Source organism: Channa argus, chromosome 17 (genome assembly GCF_033026475.1).
Source record: "Channa argus isolate prfri chromosome 17, Channa argus male v1.0, whole genome shotgun sequence".
Taxonomy (NCBI): domain Eukaryota; kingdom Metazoa; phylum Chordata; class Actinopteri; order Anabantiformes; family Channidae; genus Channa; species Channa argus.
Window position 1 is genome coordinate 17,471,890 of NC_090213.1, and position 22,869 is coordinate 17,494,758.

Sequence of the window (22,869 nt, forward strand, 5' to 3'; positions counted from 1 at the left end):
GAATTTCTATTACCGTGTCCTGCTGCAATAGTTAGAGTAACAGCAAATATAGTAAATATTAAGTGAAGACTGAACATCACGACTCTACTCACCGATGCTGTCCTCATGAGAAGACGTTTCTCCTGTGAGCATATCATCATCAAAAACCTAGAAAATGAGCAGAGTTTCTACTTTAACATTCCAACGTTCTTGACCAGAATAATACATTTGGGACTCTGAATATTCAGGTGAGGTGCACTGTGGAGGTTGTGCATGACTGAAGCGTGTAAAAGCCTTGTGGTGGCTGGTGCTCGGATGAAACCAACTGTACGGCTGGTCACAAAGTGCTTACTGCATTTCTATTATGACTAATCAATTGCACATCGATAGCTGACATACAAAGTTTGCATATCTTATATCTTGTGTATTTATTAGTATGTACGTTTCCTGATCATATAGCCAAGTAATACCCATGAGGAAAAGTTACATCATAGTATGCATTAAACTTTTTACACAACTGAAAATGTTAAGAAATAAAAGAAATCTCTTACTTTGATCTTGATTAATTCAACAGAGTATTTTATACAACAAATGAAAATGGCCTGCTCATATTTGTTGAACAATATCATACCTACTAAGTGTCACTATGCTGTTTGGTATCGCTGTGTGCACCACACCAAACATGGACCAGAGAAAGTAAAGGAGAGAGTTGTCTGACGAGATCAGAAAGAAATTATATAACAGCATGTTAAAGATGGAGAATTTAAAACCATATCCAAGGATTTAGTTATCCATGTGACTACAACTACAATTGTGAAGTTTGAGGTACTTATAAGGGTTGTGCAACAAAATATTAGGTTAGGGGTGAAATCATTTTTTCAGTTCGTTTTCAATTGTAAAGTTTTGAAATATTTCTATTAAATCAAATTCCAAAGCAAAGTTTGACTATTGTTTCTGAAAATGCTAAGTTTAGGTTCTTTTTTTTTTTTCTTTTTTTACCAGTGTCAGGCTTGTAGACATTCATTGATACACCACAAAGGCATCACCTACTTCTTGGTGTTACCTCTTTTTGTTTAGGTGATGTTTGCTGCAGTTGCTCATTTTCCTCTGTTCCAGCTTCTATTTGCGTTTCTTAAAAAAAATAAAAAATAAAAAATAAAACACACAACATAAAAATACACAGGGTGGAAAAATATGATCTGGGCCTGCATTTAAGTAATAGACATTTGAAACAACTCTGGTTAGGATTTAAATAAAATATTTAATTGAAAATCAATATGGAACAATTTATAGATTGGAGTCTTATACCTCTGTTTAGAGCTGTCAAATGATTTTCTCCCACAAGACAGGTCACTTGTTCAAAGAAGCCGCTCTACACAGCAATAAGGACAAAGTTTATTCGTCAGTCATGTTTAATTTTCATTTACATTTTACATATTTAATCATCTCCACTCCACTCAATCATCTCAGACAACTATAACAGACATAACTAAGATGCACTTTTCTCTAATACAGGCCAAGACAATGTTGTCATACACGGATTAACTAATCCAGACTAATTTGGTTCTTTAAACAGTTTGAGGAACAAACTACTTAACTCTGGTGTAAATATCAACATGCTCTTCTTTTAGGGGAGAGGGGGGGTTAAGAAACATTTAAAGCAGATGTGAAGAATTTAAGGTGTTTTCACACTCGCTCGCTTTTAAACCTAAACAGACTTAGAGCATTGGCTTTTTTGTGCATAAGTGAAAATTCCAGAGTTCTTCTAAACAGAAGTTGATATTCTATGTAGATTATCTCTCTTTCAGGACAACATCCAGCAAAAATACCAAAAGAGGCTCCTCTTTTTTTTTTTAACTATTCTAGTTTAAATGAAGTCTGCTAAGTTTGCTAAATGCTAAGTGTGAAACCGTGGGTGCAGTGGGGAAACTTGCTATGATGCAAATTACCGTATGCTGTACTGTCATGTTCCTGAGACACTCATCTCCTGCACTGCTGTCACCACATGGCTTATGTAGATCTGCAGAACAAAGGAGAAAGAAATGACATTAAAAAAAACAATTCTTTAATAACCCACAACATGCTAAACATAATATCTTGGCACATGGGTTTGTTGGTTATTTAGTTAGGTTAGATACCTGTGCAGTCATCTGGCAAACAATCATCTTCAAGAGTGCAGGTCACCTCTTCAACCTCATCACCCAAAGAGGGAAAAGTAAGAAAAAGAAAAACAATACATTCATATTTCAGACACTAGACACTGCAGTTTGATTATAGAATTCTGAAACTTAAAAAATTCATTACCGAATTAGGAAAGGGAGCCTCAGCAGCTGCTATGTCAGTATCAGCAAACACTGTCGCAGAAAGAAATTATTATTAAATATGTCATCAATGTGCTGGCCAAAGGCTTCAGAGTGCTTACCTGCTTATTAAAATAAGGATCACTATGAAACCTCATTTCTATTGTTCAAATATAATCCAACAAGCTCAAAAATGCCAATTCAATTATTTACAATGTGAGCTAAAATAAATAAATAAATCAAACTACATTTGTTCTTTGCACTATACACCAAACGTTTTTTAATTGAACATTATTATTATTTTACTTTTATTTTTAAATTTAACATACGTACAGTGTGTGTGTACACACATAGATGGAAAAGGACAGAAAATTGGAAAAAATCTGATGGGTGTTTAAACAACTACTTTAAAGTCGGAGGTGATAGAAACAAACCTAATCTTGTTTTATCACGATGAGCCAAAATCTCTTCTCTTTTTGAATCCTCCTGAAAGAGAAAAGATTATCAATCAAGCTTTATCTGGTGTAGATTATGTCAATGAAACCTGTACAATAATAAATAAAGTTGTTATTCACTAAAGAAAAGTAATACTGCTGTTTTCTTTTTCATATCATTACCTTGACATATGCAGTACAACATGGCACTAACTCCTGTGGGAAGTCATCTCCAGCTTCTATTTCTTGCTCTGAGGGAGCATCTGTAAAGAAAATCACAGACACACAAACAACATTCAATTTTCGTAATTTTGACTGCTGCTAATGAAATAAAGATGGTGGTTTTCCAGCCTGATGCAATGCATTAGATATGCACATTACTGTTAGCTTGTTATAACTTGAGCCCAATTAAGTCCTTACAGTTGTTTACATTTGCATCGTTAAAAGTATGTGGAATTAACGAATAGCGTTTCCCTTTCATGATTTTTCAATGCATGTACAGACTACGATAGGAATGGGAAATTCCTATAGCCAATAAAAAAATAAATCAAATCCCTCGTTTTTAAAACACCAGCATGGACTAGCACACACGTGCACAAAAACAAACAAAAAAAGACCTATTTAGACAAATCAAGCACAACTTGATAACAGGTGACAATTGGCTGTGAGCTGACCAAATACAAAAAGCAAACAGACATCACTAATTTGAAATGACCAGTTAATTAACATATTACCATTAATCAACTCCATGGACTTTTTAGCTGCCTAAGAAACGTATCATATTGTGCATTAATGCATTGCTTACCAGAATAAATCATGATGTCAAAGCTTCTTGCGATGAGTTGGGTCTTCGCATCCTCTGCTAAAGGCACCAAATTTGTTGTAATTTCTGACTCATCCATAGCTTCTTCAAGGTGCTCATATGCCAGAGAAATTAAATCATCTGGCACATTTGCTTCCGTCACTGAAGCGCCTTCTTTTTCAGAGCCTTTGTCAGTTTCACCTGTAGTCTTTTCACAGCTCAAGGTCAAAATATCCTGGTCATCTTTGTCATCAAATGGAAATGACATGGATTCTTCAATGTCAGGACGACACGGCAAAATGTCTTTGGATTCACTCTGACCTATCACCATAGTAGGTACTCCGACAGTTGTATTACATTCCAATGAATAGTGATTCCTCTCTTCTGTTGGAGACCCCACAAAAGATTCAAAATCCACAGAATCATCTCTGCTGTCTGGACTACTTACTAGTTTAACCTCATTTACTGAGTCAGGCTCAATGAGCTCGTCAGTTAACAGCTCCTTTCTATGGCCTCTCTGAGGGTGACTGTAGGCAACAGGATTATCAGTATTTAGGCTCTCAGGATCCTCAAGTAGCGCAGCTTCATTCACAGTTGAATCACACTGTGGACCGTTTGAAGGGGTAGGTCCTTCATCATCAGGTTTTGTTTCCATTTTGAGGCTCTTCCACCAGGTTTTCATCACCTTGTTTATCACCTGGCCATCACATTCCATCTGCACAAAGCATCGGATTTTTTCCTCATTTCTTTCTACTCTGGTGACAGTCAGGAGTAACAACTTGTCCGCTGTAAGTGCAGATAGCTCATCTAATGCCCCACTGTCCCAAGACCCACATGAATTATCAAATCCCTCCAGTTCGCACGAAAAAGCCTGTGGAGGAGTTTTTACCAAGTCAGGCGGTATTACTCTCACATCTCCAATGCCGACTTTGGACACATTTCCATAGTCCACAAAAAGAACACACAGGTCATCAACATCTTTGTTTATGACCTCTGCACGGTACCAAAGACGGTCATCTGAAAAGAGGGCAATGCATGGGCTTCCAGAGGACAGAGACTCTGGTTTAATACATTTGTGATCAGCCACACTTTCTGAGACCATTAATGTTATCTTATCAAGTTCTTCTGAGTCAGCATACTGACACCAAATGGTGTGATCATCATTTATAGTTGCAATATACACCTCTAACTGCTGTCTCTCTAAAAATCCTTTATGTTGGAAATATAGGGGACAGGATTTCAGAGGAACTTCCTCCGAGTTCTCTGGGACATCCCTGGTGTCAGAGGTCTGGGCAGGTTTTTCCTCACCTTGTTCATCTGTCTCAGAGGAGTTCCTGGAACCACTGGTTGAAAATCTGGTGGGTACTTTACACACAACATCCAGCCCACTGTTTTCAAGACAGACTTCCCACACAGATCCTGACTGTCTGATAAACCTGCACTTTAGCACATTTTCTCCATTACCACCAATGTCTTCTTTGAAAGCTGACACCAATTCTGGTTCAGAGACCTCATCTTTTCTGAGATTTACAGCACTGCTCAGGATGCAGTGTATGGCGTAGACAGGGAGCTCCAAAAAAGACTTATGCAGTCTGCTTAACTTGGACACTGGCATCACTGCTGTATTACCAAAGTCAATAAACTCAACAAGAGCCATCATGTTGACGTGGATTTCTCTTACAACTGCTCTGTACCATGAGGAATCATCTGCAAATTCTGCTTGAACAAGGTCGCCTGAATTCAAATCTTTGATGTCGTTGGTTTTCCGAGTTGATTTGGGATCATTGAGCTTTTCCGTCATAGAGAATATTGCATCCTCATCTCTGACAAGTTGAATGTAAAAGCTCAATGGGCTGTTGCAGTGAGAGACATAAATATCTGCTTCCATACCTGATGTGATAGATTTTGAGGGCAGGTCTGAAAGTTTAGGGAGTTTTTCAAGGCCACTGTACTTCTCACTTTCTGTGCCAGGTGACTTCGACTTGTTTAGCTGTTTAGTGTCTGTGGGAGAGTTTTCCTTTCTTTGTTCACTGTTGGAACTTGCCAGCTCAGAACCAACTCCCATATTGATTGGTGTTCTTCCACATGGCTGTCTTTGGTGAGGGGGTCTGTACAGCTCTAAGGGAGCAGCTTTGAACTTCTGGCATGAAACCATCTGTGCGCACTTTGGATTCTTGTCAGCAGATTTGGGCTCATCTCTCATTTCATATCCTGGTTTTTGAGGAGAGAAACAACTTTTCTTGACAGTTTGTGTAAAATCTTCCATTTCTGTAGTTTGTTGGGCTGCGGCTTTTGAAGGTTTTAGGGTAGGTTTTTTTTCTGAAAACTCAAGGGCTTTCTGACCATGGTAGACTGTTGGCCCTTCTGTGTGCATCTTAACCTGAAACATTTTCTTGATCTTTGAATTGATTTGAGTATTTCCATAATACAGCTCAACCACAAGTTTCCCATCAGGTTCTCTGGCCACGATCAGAGCTCGGAATTTACAATCTGTTGCATTTGTCTCAAACCATTTGTTCAACTCAATAGGAACGTTGGTGGGCATATCAGAGAGACTACACAGAACTGATTGCACAGGCACAGACATGATGTTGCTAGCCTCTTTGGGAACTGGTAGCAGGTCAGATTTGTCCACCTCCATAGTGTCACCATAATCCACAAAGTTAACCAAGATTGCTGGTTTTGTGGCCTTGATCTGTCCCCTGTACCACTGGCCATCAGTGTATTTAGCAAAGCACAAAGTTCCAAAGACTGTTGGAAGCTTTAAGTTTTCGAGCTGATGGCAGAGATTGCCTACTTGGATCCTGACATCCTTTATCACATCAGCATTCCTTTCAAGCTGGCAGTAGAACTGATTGACACTGTTCACACACGTCACTGTGACCTGTTCTTCTGTTCCAGTTTTGATGTTATGCGTTGAGTAATAGTATGTGTCCAGATGGAAAGATGGTGCACAGGCTTTCTTGACAGGTGCACTTTTCATGAGATTGACCATGCTGGTGCAGACACTCTCGAAGGGAGTTTCTAGATCCACAATGTTGAAAACAATCTTCTGCTCACTGTACATAACAGCATAGATGGTGCACTTTAAAATCACCAAGTTCGATGCAGCACTTTCTACAAAGTGGTGAAATCTTGCTCTTGCTTCATCATTCCACTCATTTACAGCAGATGTTGGCTCAACAGGGTTTAACAGACTGCACTGAAAGGCTTGACCTTGCAAAGTGAGGAATTCTGGGCATATTCTCCTCAGATCAAAGAGGGACACCGTCTCTGTCTGACCATAGTCAACAAACAACACATCCACATGAGGGGTTTCATGTTTGTGAATTACAAGAGCCCTGTACCACATTCTATTGTTAGGGTGGCGAGCAACACAAGCCATTTCTACAAGAGGCTGAAACTCACTGCCTGCATAATGAGCCTGCATATCATGCATGAGCAACTTCAAGTGCCCTGCATTTTGAACTAACTGACACCAGAACTCATTTGGGCTTTTGATGTAAGACACATTGACATCAAGGACACTCCCAATAGGAAACATGTGCTCTTTGAATGCAGGAGTTATTCTCTCACTTTTAACAGAACTTACTGTGTTTTGGGCCTCCAGAGGCATTACACTGTTCTTGTATATGCTGAGGAGTCTGTTATCAGGATGTCGTGTGGGAGGCAGAATGGCACGTTGCATGATCATTTTGCCTTTGGATTCGCTCTGTGTTTCGGCCCTTTCAGCAAGGTTGGAATTACACAGTAGTGCACAGAGATCTCTTTCACCTTGTGCTTTGTTATCTGTTAGATGGACAACATAGCAGTCATCATGTTTGGCTGTGACTTGTACATCTAGGACTTTATCGGTAACTGATTTGATGAAAAACTCGGAAGCACTTTGACTCCACCTCCCATCTTTTGGTCTGACACCAGCAAGGGCACATTTCAGCGCAAGCCGTGGCAGCTTCTTGAACTTGTCAGGAAGGGTCCTGATGTTGACCTTGTCAACTACTTCAGTATTTCCATAATCAACAAAGAACATCTTTATTTGTGTCTCACCAACTTCAGACACAACTGCTCTATAGAAGTCATCATCTTCTGCCTTGACAGCACAGTAGAGCCCAACAGTTGGGTTTCTTACCACATCTTTAGTCACAGAGTTCTTGTAAAGATGAAAGATACTAACCATCAGTTCATTCAGCTCATTTGCATAGTTCTGTGTTTGGATCCAAAATTCAGATGGACTCAATACATGCTGAACAGTTGCCACATGTGAGGAGTTCAGACGGAGTTCTTCAGCTGGTATCATCTCAGCTACTTCTTTCCCTTCTTTTTCCTCTACAGTCTTTCCAAGAGTTAACATATTTCTTTGATTTCTTTCTTGTTGGGCTGGATCCTGGGGGCTGTACGTAGGGATACAGATGGCATAATCTTCAATTGTTTTCTCACACGCCAGCAAACCCCTCTCCTTGGAGCTAAACAGGTTGTTTATGTTTATGTTATCGTCTCCAAAAAGTGTCACATAGTGAAGGCCCTCTGAGATGCTTTGGTACTCAAATTTGGCAATCACTGTCTTACACAAAAGAAGGTTCCTGAGATACTCAAGCTGGCTGGTTGTCCATCCAACACCTTTGCCAGTGATTCCATGGAGGCAACAAGTGTATGTTACAACAGGCATCCTAAAAAACTCCACAGCAAGTGGTCTTACATTCTTCTCTTGAACAAACTGTTTTCTTCCATAGTCAACGTTCAACACTTCCACCACTTTGTTGGTAGGGAAAACCTGTTGTAGAACAGAGCGGTGCCACCTGCCATCACTTCCTCTTGCAGCACATGGAAAACCAATCATTTCTGGACCAACAATGCAACTTGTCATTGTCCCCTCATAGCACTGTGTCAACTGGTCTGATAGTTTCCTTAACTCTTGTGAGAAGACCTTCAACTGGCAAAAAATCTGCTGTGGATTTGTCACTTCTGTCACAATGACAGTTTCCACAATTCCTCCTGGCAGCTCTGGGTACATGAAAAGCTCTTGTTTGTGCAGTCGCTCAACTGCTCCCATGGAGATCAGCTGAGCCTCTGGAGACACTTCAGCTCCACAACGCGACTGCAGTGACAGGAGTACAAACTCCATGAATCTGTCTGGTGACAGCTTCTTGGCAAATCCCATCTCATACATTTGTTTGGATATGCAAGGGACGTGCAGAAGAAACATTCTGTGGGGTACCAGTACATCTTGCACGTGTGCATTTACAGACTTCCCACAAAGGGATTTCAAAAATTCGAGAGCCACTGGAGACCATCTGTTCTCAGGCGATATTGGTAACACATTAGCTAGCACACAAAATTCCACTTCGGGTGGCAGGTAGAAGTGTTCCTTCTTACCCCATGCCAGCTTACTTGCAGTGGTGCTAAATGTAATCCCTTTGTCAGAGAGGTACAAACTGTACTTTGAGCCATTCCTTGAGACTATGCGGGACCTGTACCAAGTACCATTTATGTTAACTAAGCACTGGTCACAAAGATTTCCTTCAAACTCTTGAAATGTGTATCCAGGAGACTGAATGTCCCTGGCCAGGCACTCATATTCTGCTGCCCTGTCCTGGCTAAATTTCCCCCAGAACTCCACAAATGTGCAAAGGGGATGCAAGTGGACCCTGGTTATTAGAATTGTTACGTTTGCTCCTCGTGTAGGTAGTCCTGGTATTGAAGACATTTTGGGAATTTCAAGAATTCCAGGTTTGTCATCTCTCAACACTGCTCATCAGCATCAGATGTCTTCTGGGAAAAAAAAAATAATTAAATTAACTAAATCACAATCAATCTGATAAATTATTTGATTAATACATTTCACAATTAGATGTATATGAAAAAAAAACATATAAATAAGTTATTTGCCAAGTGTCAGTATAGTCTATACGAAACTACCGAAATTAATTGAATGTAATATATTTACCATACAGAGGCCTTAAGCCATTAAGTTACTGTTTTTGGGGAGCCCTGCCCTGGCTTGTCCTTTCGGCCCTCTGCGTCTTTTATTGGCGGCACCTGAGCACCCCTCAGTGGCTTCACGTATAATAGGAAGTAAATAAATAAATGAAAAATGGTTTACACGTTGTTAAAACGTTATCAAGGTCAATAACTCAATAACTCCAACTCCAGAGTGTGTATTTTGGTAGCAAGAGGTGTTTGGTTTCATGATTATGGGCTTTGGTTACTTTACTTTATATTGCCAGCCATGCATCTAACCAATATTGACAGTGTCTATATTTTATTAATTTTTGGACTATTTGATGCGTGTTTTCAGTGCTGCACATTGTAAACTGTAATTAAAATAACAACCCGACTTCAAAAAGATAAGAGCTTTTTAAATACGGGGATTAAAATTACTATTCTGTTCAACCTGCCTTAAAAGTAGACATTCACAGTAGACTTCACAGCTTGATGAACAGTTTCAATTATTACATCTAATATCCACCTTCTTTTCCTTTCAGCTGTGCCTCCATCTAACCCTGTCCTCTGCATCCTCTTCTCTCATCCCAACTAACTTCATGTCCTCTCTCACTACATCCATAAATCTCCTCTTCGGTCTTCCTCTAGACCTCCTGCCTGGCAGCTCCAACCTCAGCATCCTTTTACCGATATATTCACAGTTTGAACATTTTTAAACCACCTCAAATCTGATTTTATCTCAAAAACATCTAACATGAGCTGTCCCTCTGTCCCCCTACTCATTCCTGGTCCTAACCATCCTTGCTACTCGTAGAGAACCTCGACATCACCAAAAACAATTAGGTTTTAAAGAAAACTATGATTGCCATATAAATTACCCGAATTGATAAATTGTCTATCATCACTGTCAAGTGCCATTTTGTTTCATTTTTTTGACTGTTATTACACTTATTTTCACACCACAAACAACAGCCTCAGAAGTCAATTAACAATTTAGAAATGTGGGCAGCGACTTAGTTTTGTAGTCCAGCTTCATCCCAACAGCAAACTAAGTGTATACAATGCACAGTTTCATGAAGTCAATGGAAATGTGTTTAGTGAAAGTAGGAAATGCAGCCTCTTTTATTATTTTTCCAAAATACTCACTGTGTCTATTAAGCTTTTGATGTTACAGGAAAAGACTGAGCTTGCAGAAATCTTGATGAAATGTGACAGAATGGAAAATCAAGACCACCTCCGTGAAAATATCGTAAAGTGTGTGTTTCCATGTGTGTGATCCATTTGGGAAACAAGCAATTTGAATACTGAATGGCAGTGATGATAAGAGAGTTAAATTAAATTAACCTTACATTATGGTTAATATTTGGATGTTCTGCCATACAGTCAATCGCCCTTTAAGTCAGCCAAAACCACTACTGGGACGTGAGTAGGGTTTGAGATGTGGACACATTTTTGAAAACACACATTTAACAGATTGCCACAGACTACAAAAACACAGACAGAACCATCAACCATCATGGCTTCATCAATGTCATTAACTGTTAAACTCTCCCGCGTCTTATTTGGTAGCTAACTTCACTAACCAACTCTACTACATCCAGCTGGAATGTTACGTTAGCGACTGTTTAACTGTACGCATTTGTTAGCGTGGTGGCTGCTCTGCATTTTTTTTTTTTTTTTTTTTTTGTTTAACATGAAAACACATTTAGCAGTAGTTCAAAATATAAAAACACATTTACTCACCGTTTTATTTATATTCTACTGACTCTCCTGTAGTCGGGATGGCGGTGACGTTAACACTAAGTCAACGCCAAGCTAATAATAAGATCCACACACAGCTAACGTTTCACAGCCGCCAAACTCATTCCAGCCGCCTAAACTTCTCTGTGACGTCAGAGAAGCTTCGCTCTTCGCTAACTTACCGTTGGCTGTGGTTAAAGTTAGCAAACCCAAACGTTACACCAACTCCAGACTCGCCCCCGCCGCCGCACACTATATTACATTTAATTAATTTAACTGATTTTCAAAGTAATTTGACGTAAGCAAAATAAATTAAACTTCAAAATACACTATTAATAGTTAGCGGCAAACGTTAACTAGCCCCTTATCAAGCACGTGTCGGAGATTTCATCAGTTCTTACACCGGCGACCCGGAACTGCCGTTGTTATGGCCCCATGTCACGGCCACAAGGACCAACTCAAGTTAAATTTATCCTTTAAAAAAATCTTATATTGCACTCATGTCAGTCAGTTCTGCTTTATAATAAAAATGATTAATTTTTTATGTTCCAAAATATCCATTCTAACCATGCTATGCTACATGGTTAGAATGTATTTTTTTTGTGTGTACAGCTTAATAAAAAAAAAAACACAGATATCTAAATAACAAATAAATAAATTCAATCCAAAAATTGCAAAGCCTTTGCAGATTAATCAAACATGTTATATTACTAAGCCAGACACACGGTCACATAAAAGCCTGGCTGTAATCATAAAGGCGCAATCCATAGTATTTTATGAGACTAAGGCTCATTACATAGGAGGTATCAATCTTGACTAGTCATCACTTTCTTTCACACACTGGCAATAAATGTCAGAAAAGACTGTCCAATTTTATTGTTTCCTTCAAGACTGCAAGAGCAGCATGTTTCTTGGGTGATTCAGTATGGCAAATACACTGTGCTATTGTATTTATCATGTGAATTTAATTATTTTTTAAATATATGGACAAGGAAAATATTAATACAAAATTATAAGCTGATGCAGTATGTGAAGCTGTGTCTTTTTCTCTGTGCAGCATAATATACATGTACAGAGGTCTTTACATTTACTAGGAAATAATTTCTACGATTATGACAAAAGTATTTGCACAAGGCAAACTGGTCCAATAGTTAAAATATATATTCATCAAAATGATATGATGTTTTGAAATTAATGATTGTCTAATTTACTGCTCAAATATGTTATGGCTCAATAAGATATGTGAAGGGGTGATGAGGAAAGTGTTGCCCCAGAAGGTATTTCACCAGCACCTTCCCCTAGACAAACAAGACGAATGCAAACTGCTCACTCTAGAATCCATGGCAGAGCTGCTGTATTGGATCGCATCAGACTATACAGGTGTGCCTAATAAAGTGGCCAGTGAGCACATACTGATCACGTATAGCATTATTACATATTGTACGTTAATGCAGCAGCCCACCTTTGCTAAGTGACAGTTGGAAACGTGACAAAATCAATCACCGCAACATCAAAAAACGAGTCTAACCCCACTGGGTTTTATTTGTCAGACAGACAGATTGGTAGCTTGCTTGTTGTCGGCAAACAGGCCACAGCTCTTTATATGTCTCTACTGTTCTTAAACCAGCTGCATCATGCGAAATTGCCGAACTGCCTTGTGGCAAGTTCACTTTCTTTGAATGCGACTTAAATTATAATTATACATAGTATCTATTTATGATTTATTGTGTTAAATAATATAGAGTACTATTTCTATAAGGATTTAGAGCAAATATTAAAAAAAAAAAAACGAGTGTTCTGTTTGACATACGGCTGTCATCCAGCAATAATAGGTTTTATACAGAGCTCATCTCTTTCATCACATTTTGTTGTAAGAGAACCAGACGGTCAATGTGAGTAATATTATTTCACTCATAATAAAGCATAATTTACTTTACTAAGTGTTTAGAAAGACTGCATTAATATTTCACATAGTAGAACCACAGATCAACATTGAGAAATACAGTAGGACTCATTGTTGAAAACATTACTGTATTTATTGTAAGATTAATCCTGTGGTTACAAACCAACAGCAATAAAATTCATGTTTAATTCCTATTTATTAGTTTTGGCTTTCATGTGGCCAATCATGTCTTCCTGACTCATGTGACTCATGTTTTCCTTATTGTTTTTTTCCATTTTGAAAAATCTGCCTTAGCCATGATTAATCTTTCATCAGATTATAAACCACAGTAATATCCCTAGTGTATTGATGGAAATTGAGTGACTACAGAGCAGATGCATGAGTCCTCTTGTGAGCCTTTTACCTAACCTTTCAAGACACAGTGACTAACAAAAAAACAAAAGCAGGGCAAACACACAGAAAACTCTCGGGTTTGTTTTTGTTCCTCAGAATTGCCTGGCAGAGTTAATGAGGACACAGATAGCATCTTGCCCCAGGGCTGTTTGTGAAGAATGGAAACCTGAAAGGCAAGATGTGTTTACTTACATATAATAGTCTTATTTGCTTTAAAAAAAACAGGCTTATAACAAGTCCTTTAAAGAGGATCAAATTGTTGATCATATTATGTATGTGGTGCAGAATTTTTGATATCACAGCCCAACTACTTTATATCAAGTTTAACTTAAAAGTAGACTGCTCCTCCTTAAAGCAATACTGCACTTGATGAAGTCTGACCTACAGTCACCCAGCAGGGGGCAGTCTGCCCCAAATATTCCGTCTCAGTCAGAAACAGGAAGTGCGTCACCTGTTTGCGACCGCTGCCATTTTGACGTTGGGAGTGAAAAGCTAGGCAACTGCGTGTTTTTTTTTTGTTTAGCGCTTTTATTTACACATAAAAACATTTCGCCATGGCTATGCAAGCAGCAAAACGTGCGAATGTAAGTTTGAACGTATTAATCGTTACGTTGGTGATGATTAACTTATAAGCTTAGTTAGGGTTGAACAGCTTCGTTCGGTGTTAGTATAAGGGTTATTGTTAGCCCATTAGCACGCTAACGAATTGAAAATATAGTATAGCTAAATATCATATCACGTATCCTTTATTTCTTGTTACTAGGAGTATTTTAAGGAGACAAAAATCCTAATCTATTTATAGAGACTATTTATCTGTGAAATTTTAAGGTTTGGAGTTTGGTTTTTAATTTACAGTTATGATTGTTCATAAGCTACGTTGTGTAGGTAATTTTATATGCTAGCTAACGTAACTTTTGCCTGGTGGCGCTTCAATCCAGAATCTAATATTATCTAGGGGTGGATGGAAACGTAAAGTTATGGGGATATCAGTGTCAGTGACATAACGTATATTCATTCGTATATTAAGGAACAAGTCAGATTGCTTAATAAATTGTAAGTAACTTGCTGTCTTGTAGTAGTATATTAAATACCACTACAATTGTGAAAAATGTGTGGTATGCGTTTTATACTGAACTGCCTTACAAGTAGTCATACAGTCTTCCTCGTTTCTGGTGTGACTGGTGACTTTTTATGAAATACATGTAACCTGTCTGTTTTCTTGTAGATACGGTTACCTCCTGAGGTGAACCGAATCCTTTACATCAGAAATCTTCCTTACAAGATCACAGCTGAGGAAATGTATGATATCTTTGGAAAATATGGACCCATACGTCAAATTAGAACGTAAGTTTTTATACTCTTTAGATTTGTGGAAGGATCTTGTAGTTTTGAATAGGCTAGATGACCAGACAGGGAGCTGGGCAACACAAAGATAGTACTTCGATACACTTTAGGAATAAACCCCTCGATAAAATTTTGACAGCTGCGTTGCAGATGCTGTGTATTAATGGAAAATATAATCATCTAATAAATGATTATTTGGAATTTGCCACTTGGCAGTAGATTGAATGTAGTAGTTCGAGGTAGCTCCACTACCATTCTGTCACCATTTGCAAAATTAGTAATGCCTGCATATTAATGGATTATTAAATATCACCCAAAAATAGGCTATGCAGAAAGATATGCAGGTACCTCATTCTTATCACTGTAGCGGGCACAGATAAAAGGACTGTAAATCTTGCAAAATGGTTGCCATGTCCCCCACCAGTTAATATTGCATGACTTAACCTAACATTCTCCATAGTATATATCATTCTGTATAAGGTTTCTACTTATTGCTTTTATTCTTTTACTTTCAATTAGTATATTTTGATGCTAATACTTTTAAAGTAACTTTTTGAGCAAGGACTTGCACTTTTACTTGAGCATTGAGTTTGTGTATTTCTGTCACTGCTAAATTAATGAGGTGATTACATTATTAGGGCCCCCAAAAACGGCACATATGAATATCATATTTGCATTGTGATAGCAAAGTGAAAGCATGAACTTTTTAGGACCAAATTGACCATATGTTTGTGGTGTCATTTAAGATGATTTAAGATCATCTTAAAGGTCATGTAAGATGTACACCAAATTTATTATCCAAATATAGCTGAAAGACTCCATCTTTGGTCCCTTAGCACCACTAACACATAGGTTGATGCAGTAAAAGGTCAAAATCTGCTGTGGTGAATAAAACCACAGCTGCAGTTGATGCTGCACATCTTTGTAGATCAGAAAATATCAAATAGTATATGAATTTTCTTAATATACATAAACATATATCTTTAAGTTCCTTTTGAAAATAGTGCCTAAACTACTTTAGTGTTTCAGCACATTTTCATGGCACCAAACTTCTACTTAAGGTTTTCCTAGAGTCTTTTTGCCCATACTTGTACATTGATTTTTACTGTTTTTTCCAGAGGGAACACACCTGAAACAAGAGGAACAGCCTATGTAGTGTATGAAGACATTTTTGATGCCAAGAACGCCTGTGATCACCTGTCGGGCTTCAATGTTTGCAACCGCTACCTGGTGGTCCTTTACTACAATGCAAACAGAGTATGTATGCGCATTACAGCGTCCCTGGATATTGTTGGATTTGATTAATTATTTTCCCATTTTTAAAATTTAGAAAATGCATCACAGTATTTTCAGAAATTCCTTCAATGTTTAATTTTGCCCCTATTTATTTGTTTTACTAACTCTTTTCACAGGCGTTCCAGAAAATGGACACAAAGAAGAAAGAAGAGCAACTGAAACTTCTAAAAGAAAAATATGGTATCAACACAGACCCCCCAAAGTAACATTCTGGAGAGCCCTGTCGTTTCACCCATTTTTCCCAACTTGAGTTTTGTTGTTCACATGCAGACTTAACATATGATTTCTTTGCTGCCAATGACATATTAATGTAGTTGTTGGAAAAACCTACTTTAATTTTGGTAATGTTACCTGGGTTTATTTAGTTTTTATTATGTCCATTTTCCAATTTGTGTGAAGTCCAGTGAAAACGTCAGCATTGTTTCTCAAATTGATTTCAGTTTTTACTATTCATTCTTATCTTCTATGATCACGCACATTTTTGTCACACTTATTTTTTTCCAAGGTTTAATTTAAAGCTACTGATGGTCTGCAATGTTGGATAACATTGAAGTGATCATTACTCAGTATGTAAAGTATAATGCTTCTGTAAAATAAAAATGTCTTTTCTAAAAGCTCTCATCTTCTTAATTTAGCTCAGCATAGATGTAACAATCTGGCTGTGCTGTCCTCAGTGTGAACCCTCACATCTGTGAAAAGTGTGCATTTTTGCACTTGCTTGGCGGTTTAGGGAGTCGCACAGTTAAGTTTACCTGAAGCTCAACATGGTTTGTGATGCTTCCCGCACTTGTGGTTTGGAATTTGCATTTTCTGGAACACAACCCTCTATGTGAACCGTTTTGTAAGGTGCCAGAAAGTCACTGGTAAACAATTCTTGCTTTCTCATTAATTTCAAGTAGAAATTGTTAGTCAGAGAAAAGTAGATGCTGAATTTCTACCTGCTATTGTTTTGCTTTCTCTTGCCTGAAAAAAAGAGTAAACCGTATATTTTTGAAATCCCAGTACCTGTTTCCTATGTTTATGTGGCTAAGCATTAAAGTAAGTGAACCCTTTAATGCAGTAATTGATCAAATCGCTTTAACAAAAATACCCTCTAACCTGGTGTTCAAGTAGCTCTGACTCTGACCTGCTCAGCCTTCAGGAAGTATTTGCTACCTTTTAGATTTGCAGCATCTCAGCTAAATGGACTGGCAGACTCTTGAGATCTGATTTATTGTGAAGGATGGATAGTAGAGTCAAAAACCAGAGTTTTTGATTAATAATAAAGTCTTTATAACTCAAAGTCCATCTGGTTTTAAAGGGTGGGACTTCTGGTAAGTTAACTTTTGTTCCCGTCCTAAACTGAGGGGATTACACTTTAGAAACCTCAACTATACATGCTTACATTATGTTCCAGACAAGTTTATTTTTCTATAAGTTACAATCAATTGTAACTTTAAATGAATATTTGGTGACATCTATGCATCGTAAGACAATTCTAAAGGGTTCTCTTTCTTTTTGTTGCCAATGTAAGCCACAGTAGGTTGGATGCAGTTAGTCAAACAGCTAATTACGATGGAGGTGGGCTATGCCCGACAAAAAGTTGGGAACCACCGACCTATATGCAAATGTACTTATGATGTCCATGACAAAAAAATATTTGTTGAGCTTCATGTACCACACAAGACAAGAGCCCATAGAGTTCCTTTTATTAGATTAAATCACAACACAGGGAGTAATGCAGCCATGTTGTCAGGGACACAATACATGCTACAAAAGAATTCTTGCACACGGTTGCTTTTGCTTACATTTGGTATCTTGTCAGCAATAATAGTTACAACAGAGTTGTAATTAGAAACATTGTCTGTCCGAAGATGGTTATGTAAAGAAGTTCAAATTACAGACTTGACAGGAAAAAGCCACACTGCTAAGAGATGACAACAGACTGGTGTGTTAGTTCTTTATTGCAGTAAGGTATTTTGTGACAATCACATCTGTAGCCTCCTTTCCCTCCTAAAATGCTCGTAGTAATAATGCAGGTTTGGTAAATGTGTGTGTGGTGTTTCCAGTCAGGGCCAAGTAAAGCAATAGTTACAAGTTGACAGATGATTTCCTAATCATTGCTAGGAAGCAACACACTTCGCTGAACTCTACATTTAGTATGATCAGTATGTGTACAATGCATGAGAGAAGGGAGTAAAAAAGTACAGTACAAAAAGATAGACGGTTTGCTAAAGAGAAATACTTTAAGGGGTCAGAGGGGACAAATTATTCAACCTACGCAACAACTACGGTAGCTTTACAGTGTATAATGAAACACTGTTCACTGCTCCTCTTACTACTTCATTTACTTCCACTGAAAAAGACGATGTTAAAATGCTGCACGGGCCTTGATTCTGCTCTTTACAAACTCCTCTGTATTCATTGTGCTGATATGTAACCTGCAGGCTAATTGGAAAAACAGTGGGTGCGACGGTGACACATGGGTTAAATAAACAAGTAAGTTTGATGGCAATGTTCTTCGACTGTAGAAGGAACAATTTCTAATTTTCAATTTCCATTTTCTCACCAACTCAAATGCCCCCAGTCCTTTGGCTCCAAAGATGGATTCCTCCACATTCAATAGCTCCTGTGTTGTAATGAGACAGTGTGTTTAAATGCAGGGATTTAGTTCTTAGCAACATTTATTACAGATAATCTACAAAGAAACATGCTCCCACAGGTAAAGCAATCGAAAGAAAACACTCCAGTCACAGAAATTACATCCCATACAATAACACTTTAACATGAACTTTTCCTTTCTTTCCTATTCATTGAAAATCTCCATCTCGTGATATCCCCAAGTGTCACCGCACTGCTTTGATAAGGCTTTCTGTCTTCGAATACACGATGCAAAATGAGGAGATTTTTTTTTAAGGCAGAACCTAAAGGCATGCAAATTAACTACACTTACATATTTTATTGACAGTACAAGCATCTTCTCGGAAGGTAAAGTTGGACAATGCTTATCGATCTCTGCTAGAGCTAATATTCCAGACAATGGATAGAGTGTCTTATTGGAGGCAGATACATTATCATAGGAAATTGGTTTGGTTGACATTATTCAGTATCATGAAACACACACAGCTAGCGTCAATAAACTGGAACAGTAAATAGAATAGCGGCAAATTCAACATGGCACATCACTGATGTGCAAGCTCCAGTAAAATGAAACTGTATGGAAAATACTTTGCACACTTCACATTTTGGCAGTTGATCTTTAAATAATTTAAATATATTTCATATTTATATATCTATATATATATTATTTGTGTGAGGTTTTCATATGTAGCGAGAGACCGTGTGTGCATGTGTGTGTGTAGTGTTAGTGTATTTGTGGTGTAAGTGTGCACCTGCACTCTTGCACCCACGCGCTGTTGTTAGTTGTGTGTAGATCTTTTAATAGCAAACAACATTCTCATGCACACGAGTGTTTCAAACACAAGAAGCAGATCCATTGAAAGGTAGTCCAAGCATTTTTTTTTTTTTTCAGTGGAAATAGCTGCAAACTGAATGGAACATGAAATTCTTTCTGTGCAGTCCGTGGCAGCTGGTGGAGCACTCTGCTTGCCCTCTGGCCTATTTCTGGAGGTCACACTGCAGCAGTAATACGATGGACGGGTCGCCTTTGGCCGCCTCTTTGAACTCCTCCAGCGTGATCTGGTCGTCGTTGTTCTTATCCATCTTGGAGAAGATCTTGTCCACCCTCTGCTCAGGCGTCAAGCCGTCCTCGTTCATCTTCATCATGATCACTGTTCCCACCATCTTGTAGATTGCCTGCAGGGGGAGATACAGGACAATGGATTACATCTCAGGTCTCCTAATGCATCCATATTTTCTGCTTGTGTCTCTTCCTGACAGGTGTGAGTAGAGAGCAGTAGATGTTAGGAGCGTTACTTTTATAATAATTTTGTTACTGACTTTATTCCATGGTTGTCAGATTCAGCTGTCCAATGTAATCTATATATAAAAAATGCGGCATCCTTGTGACCCAGCGGCTCTAAAGCACACAAGGCATGTGATAATGCACCAAACGGCCACCAAACAATGAGGGAGAACCTAAAAAATAATACTGCATGTTTTAAATCTACAGCATATGGCAAATAAATGTATGATTGTCACCAATTGGTGCTATTCCTAGCTGTGTTACCTCGATGATCTCCAGCATCTCCACCCGTGTGATCTTGCCGTCTCCATCCAGGTCGTACATGTTAAAGGCCCAGTTGAGTTTCTGGTCAAAGCTGCCTCGTGATGTGATGGACAAAGCACAGATGAACTCTCTAAAGTCGATAGTGCCATCACCGTTCTTGTCAAAGGTCCTGAAGGCATGCTGGGCAAACTTGCTTGCGTCCCCATAAGGGAAGAACTGGTAAGGAGACAAAGGTGGAAAACACAGGAAACTTGTTACGTCAAATTTCTCTTTCTCTATGAGTAGCATGCGTTAGTTGGTAGTGGTTGGTAAAACTAGCTTTGGGAGGTTCCTCCACCCCAAAATGGGGTTCAAATAACAAAGAGTACCTATAAGTTAGAAAGTGATTGATTGGAGGTTAGATCTTAAGATTTCTAGTGTGGCAAAGTGATGCAGATCGTATATGAAAGCTAAATAAAAATAACCAGGCCAAGTGGCAGTTTGTGTCCATTCATTCTGTTAAAGAAACTTTCACATGCTGGACAGGTGAATACAGCATTTTCTTAAATGTAAGAAATACATAGGCATGTGGGGCGCGGTGGCTCAATGAGTAGAGCATATGGTTGGCATGCAGAAGGCCACGGCATCGCATCCCAACCCACCCCGTGTGGCCCCACCAAGCCATGAAGGGATGGTTATGGCAGGCAGGTCATCCGGTGTAAAAACTCACGCCAAATGGACGTGCCAGTACTTCTGATTAAATATATTTCCAATTTGATAAAATCATGCACGTCACCACCATGAATGAAGTAGTAGTAGTGGGGAATTAAACTAAAATTCAGCTTATACTATGTCACAACTGTCCCAGATAGGCTACAAACTCATCAGGCAGTGAAGATAAAGCTTTAAACATTTGTTCCTATGTATATATGGTAGAATGTTACAAAAATAAAATATAGTTGACCTTGATCTGCTTCTGTCCACTGTTCCCAAATACTGTTCCCCAGGTCTAACTGTGTATTATTTAGCCAATGCTATGGATCAGCTTTGTTCTCAGTAATAACCTAAAGCTCCTCTGCCTGCATCCCAGGGCTACATAAGGTCAGAAGTTAAAGCAGAAACTCTGTGGATGACCGCTGAGCTGCTGCCAGGCTCGTCATCTACCGAACCCTGTGGGTGGTTGCAAGAAGTGGAGCGATTCATTAGAGATAACCTTCTACTTGACCTCTCTGGTAGAAACTCTTAGACTTTATGGGTAATCTAAGCTGAGCGAGGCCGCTCTCTGAGGACTTGCGTAAACGAAAGAGAGCCGGTGTAAGTCTTGCTCTGTAGAGATAGAGCAATCTATACATGTTAAATTCATGTTTTATATGAAGTAAATCCTAATAGTTGATTTTGAACAGTGTTATTGCTGAGCTCACAAGCACAACTTGGCTGGTTTGTTACAGTGGTGCCAATAAACTCGGAAGAAATGAAGTAACAATTGTTAATATTTCATCTGTCAGGAACTGGCAGCAGATTCTGTTTACTGACATTTGCAGTATTGAACTAATGAGAAGCAGCTTAAGAATCGCATATTTTCAGAAGAAAAGCTGGGATTTTTAAAGAAAACAGGTCCTAAATGGGCAAATGCAGTTAATGAAAACCAAACAAAAAAATCTAACATTGTGGTTTCTATTACTGTACAACTTAAAGCTGCACCACCAGATGTGTTTCGCCTCTCGAGGGCAGTGGAAATATGCTGCAAACACAACACTGACATATTGTTATCATCACCCAAAGTAAAAGCAGCACTAATTTGGTATTGTCTTTCAGACCATTTTAGGAATATGAACTCTCCCTTTAGTTCTATTTTGGTTGCTGTCAACTCCCATTGGAAATATCAGTTTATTTGGCAGCTAAATGCATCATTATGTTGACCAGCTGGTTGCCAAATGGTGCTGGGCAGTGCTGGATAGGTAAAAATAAGGTTTTACAGCTTTATTGCCTTCTATGTCTTAAAATGAGAGCAGTTCAGATGAAATCCAAACACCGAAGTTGCAGCTGTAAAACCAAAACATTGAGTTTCAAGACACTAAAAACTTTAGGTGGCTGCACATGCTGGTGATAAGTATCTGTGGGCTCATCCTTGTAAGCAACCACTATCACATTTCACACAGTCATTGTATCTAATATTAATATTAAGATACGGTTATAGCAGCTTTTTAACTCCAAAATAACTTTGAAATGAAATGAAAGGAGTCTGATGGAGTTTCACGCAGTAAGGCACGTGTACCTTTATTTCAGGCAGTACAAGACTGTTCTACACTGTTCGTGCCTGTGTGTGTAGCAGACAGTCTCATCATACACAGAAAAAGGCAAGAACAATGTCTCATATAAGAGCAACAGCTCCAGCACACACAAATTGTCCGGAGTCATGATAGGGTGGGTTGGCCGTCGAAGCCTTGAATCCCAATGGAACAGGAGCGATTGGAGTAGACAGGAGAATAAAAGGGAGACGAACGAGAGAGGGAGGGAGGGAGAGAAAGAATTAGAAACAAACAGGAGGAGGGCAAGGAAGACACGGTTAGAAAGTGAGAGTCAGTTCAATA

At 38.7% G+C, this 22,869-nt stretch overlaps 3 protein-coding genes across 3 annotated transcripts in view; 1 reads left to right on the plus strand and 2 right to left on the minus strand.

Moving 5' to 3' along the window:
* Positions 1-84: 84 nt before the first annotated feature.
* Positions 85-9,219, minus strand: tdrd6 (tudor domain containing 6). Its single transcript, XM_067482865.1, has 5 exons — positions 3,519-9,219; positions 2,897-2,976; positions 2,118-2,232; positions 1,929-1,999; positions 85-147 (listed from the first exon to the last, which is right to left on the minus strand). Exons 1-5 carry the CDS (start codon positions 9,217-9,219, stop codon positions 85-87), a joined length of 6,030 nt encoding a protein of 2,009 aa, XP_067338966.1.
* A 4,698-nt stretch (positions 9,220-13,917) lies between these two features.
* sf3b6 (splicing factor 3b, subunit 6) lies at positions 13,918-16,745 on the plus strand. The gene is made up of 4 exons (XM_067482917.1): positions 13,918-14,075; positions 14,717-14,835; positions 15,954-16,092; positions 16,248-16,745. The coding sequence occupies exons 1-4, from the start codon at positions 14,046-14,048 to the stop codon at positions 16,335-16,337; spliced, it is 378 nt and encodes a 125-aa protein (XP_067339018.1). The 5' UTR covers positions 13,918-14,045; the 3' UTR covers positions 16,338-16,745.
* Positions 16,746-17,802: 1,057 nt separating this feature from the next.
* Positions 17,803-22,869, minus strand: part of vsnl1a (visinin-like 1a) — a 29,359-nt gene continuing 24,292 nt past the window's right edge. Inside the window, exons 3-4 of the mRNA XM_067482441.1 lie at positions 20,300-20,515; positions 17,803-19,926 (exon numbers count right to left, since the gene is read on the minus strand). Coding sequence (XP_067338542.1) covers positions 19,729-19,926; positions 20,300-20,515 — 414 coding nt within the window. The 3' untranslated portion in view covers positions 17,803-19,728. The remainder of the gene's footprint in view (positions 19,927-20,299; positions 20,516-22,869) is intronic.

Bases quoted from the DNA above. Each gene is read 5' to 3' on its own strand.
- tdrd6 (XM_067482865.1), bottom strand. From the start codon at position 9,219: ATGTCTTCAATACCAGGACTACCTACACGAGGAGCAAACGTAACAATT. The intron at 2,233-2,896 runs GTAATGATATGA...TGCAGTGTCTAG, and splicing joins GTTGTACTGCATATGTCAAG to TGTCTGAAATATGAATGTAT. The intron at 148-1,928 runs GTAATTTGCATC...CTCATTTTCTAG, and splicing joins ACATGACAGTACAGCATACG to GTTTTTGATGATGATATGCT.
- sf3b6 (XM_067482917.1), top strand. From the start codon at position 14,046: ATGGCTATGCAAGCAGCAAAACGTGCGAAT. The intron at 14,836-15,953 runs GTAAGTTTTTAT...TGTTTTTTCCAG, and splicing joins CCCATACGTCAAATTAGAAC to AGGGAACACACCTGAAACAA. The intron at 16,093-16,247 runs GTATGTATGCGC...CTCTTTTCACAG, and splicing joins TTTACTACAATGCAAACAGA to GCGTTCCAGAAAATGGACAC.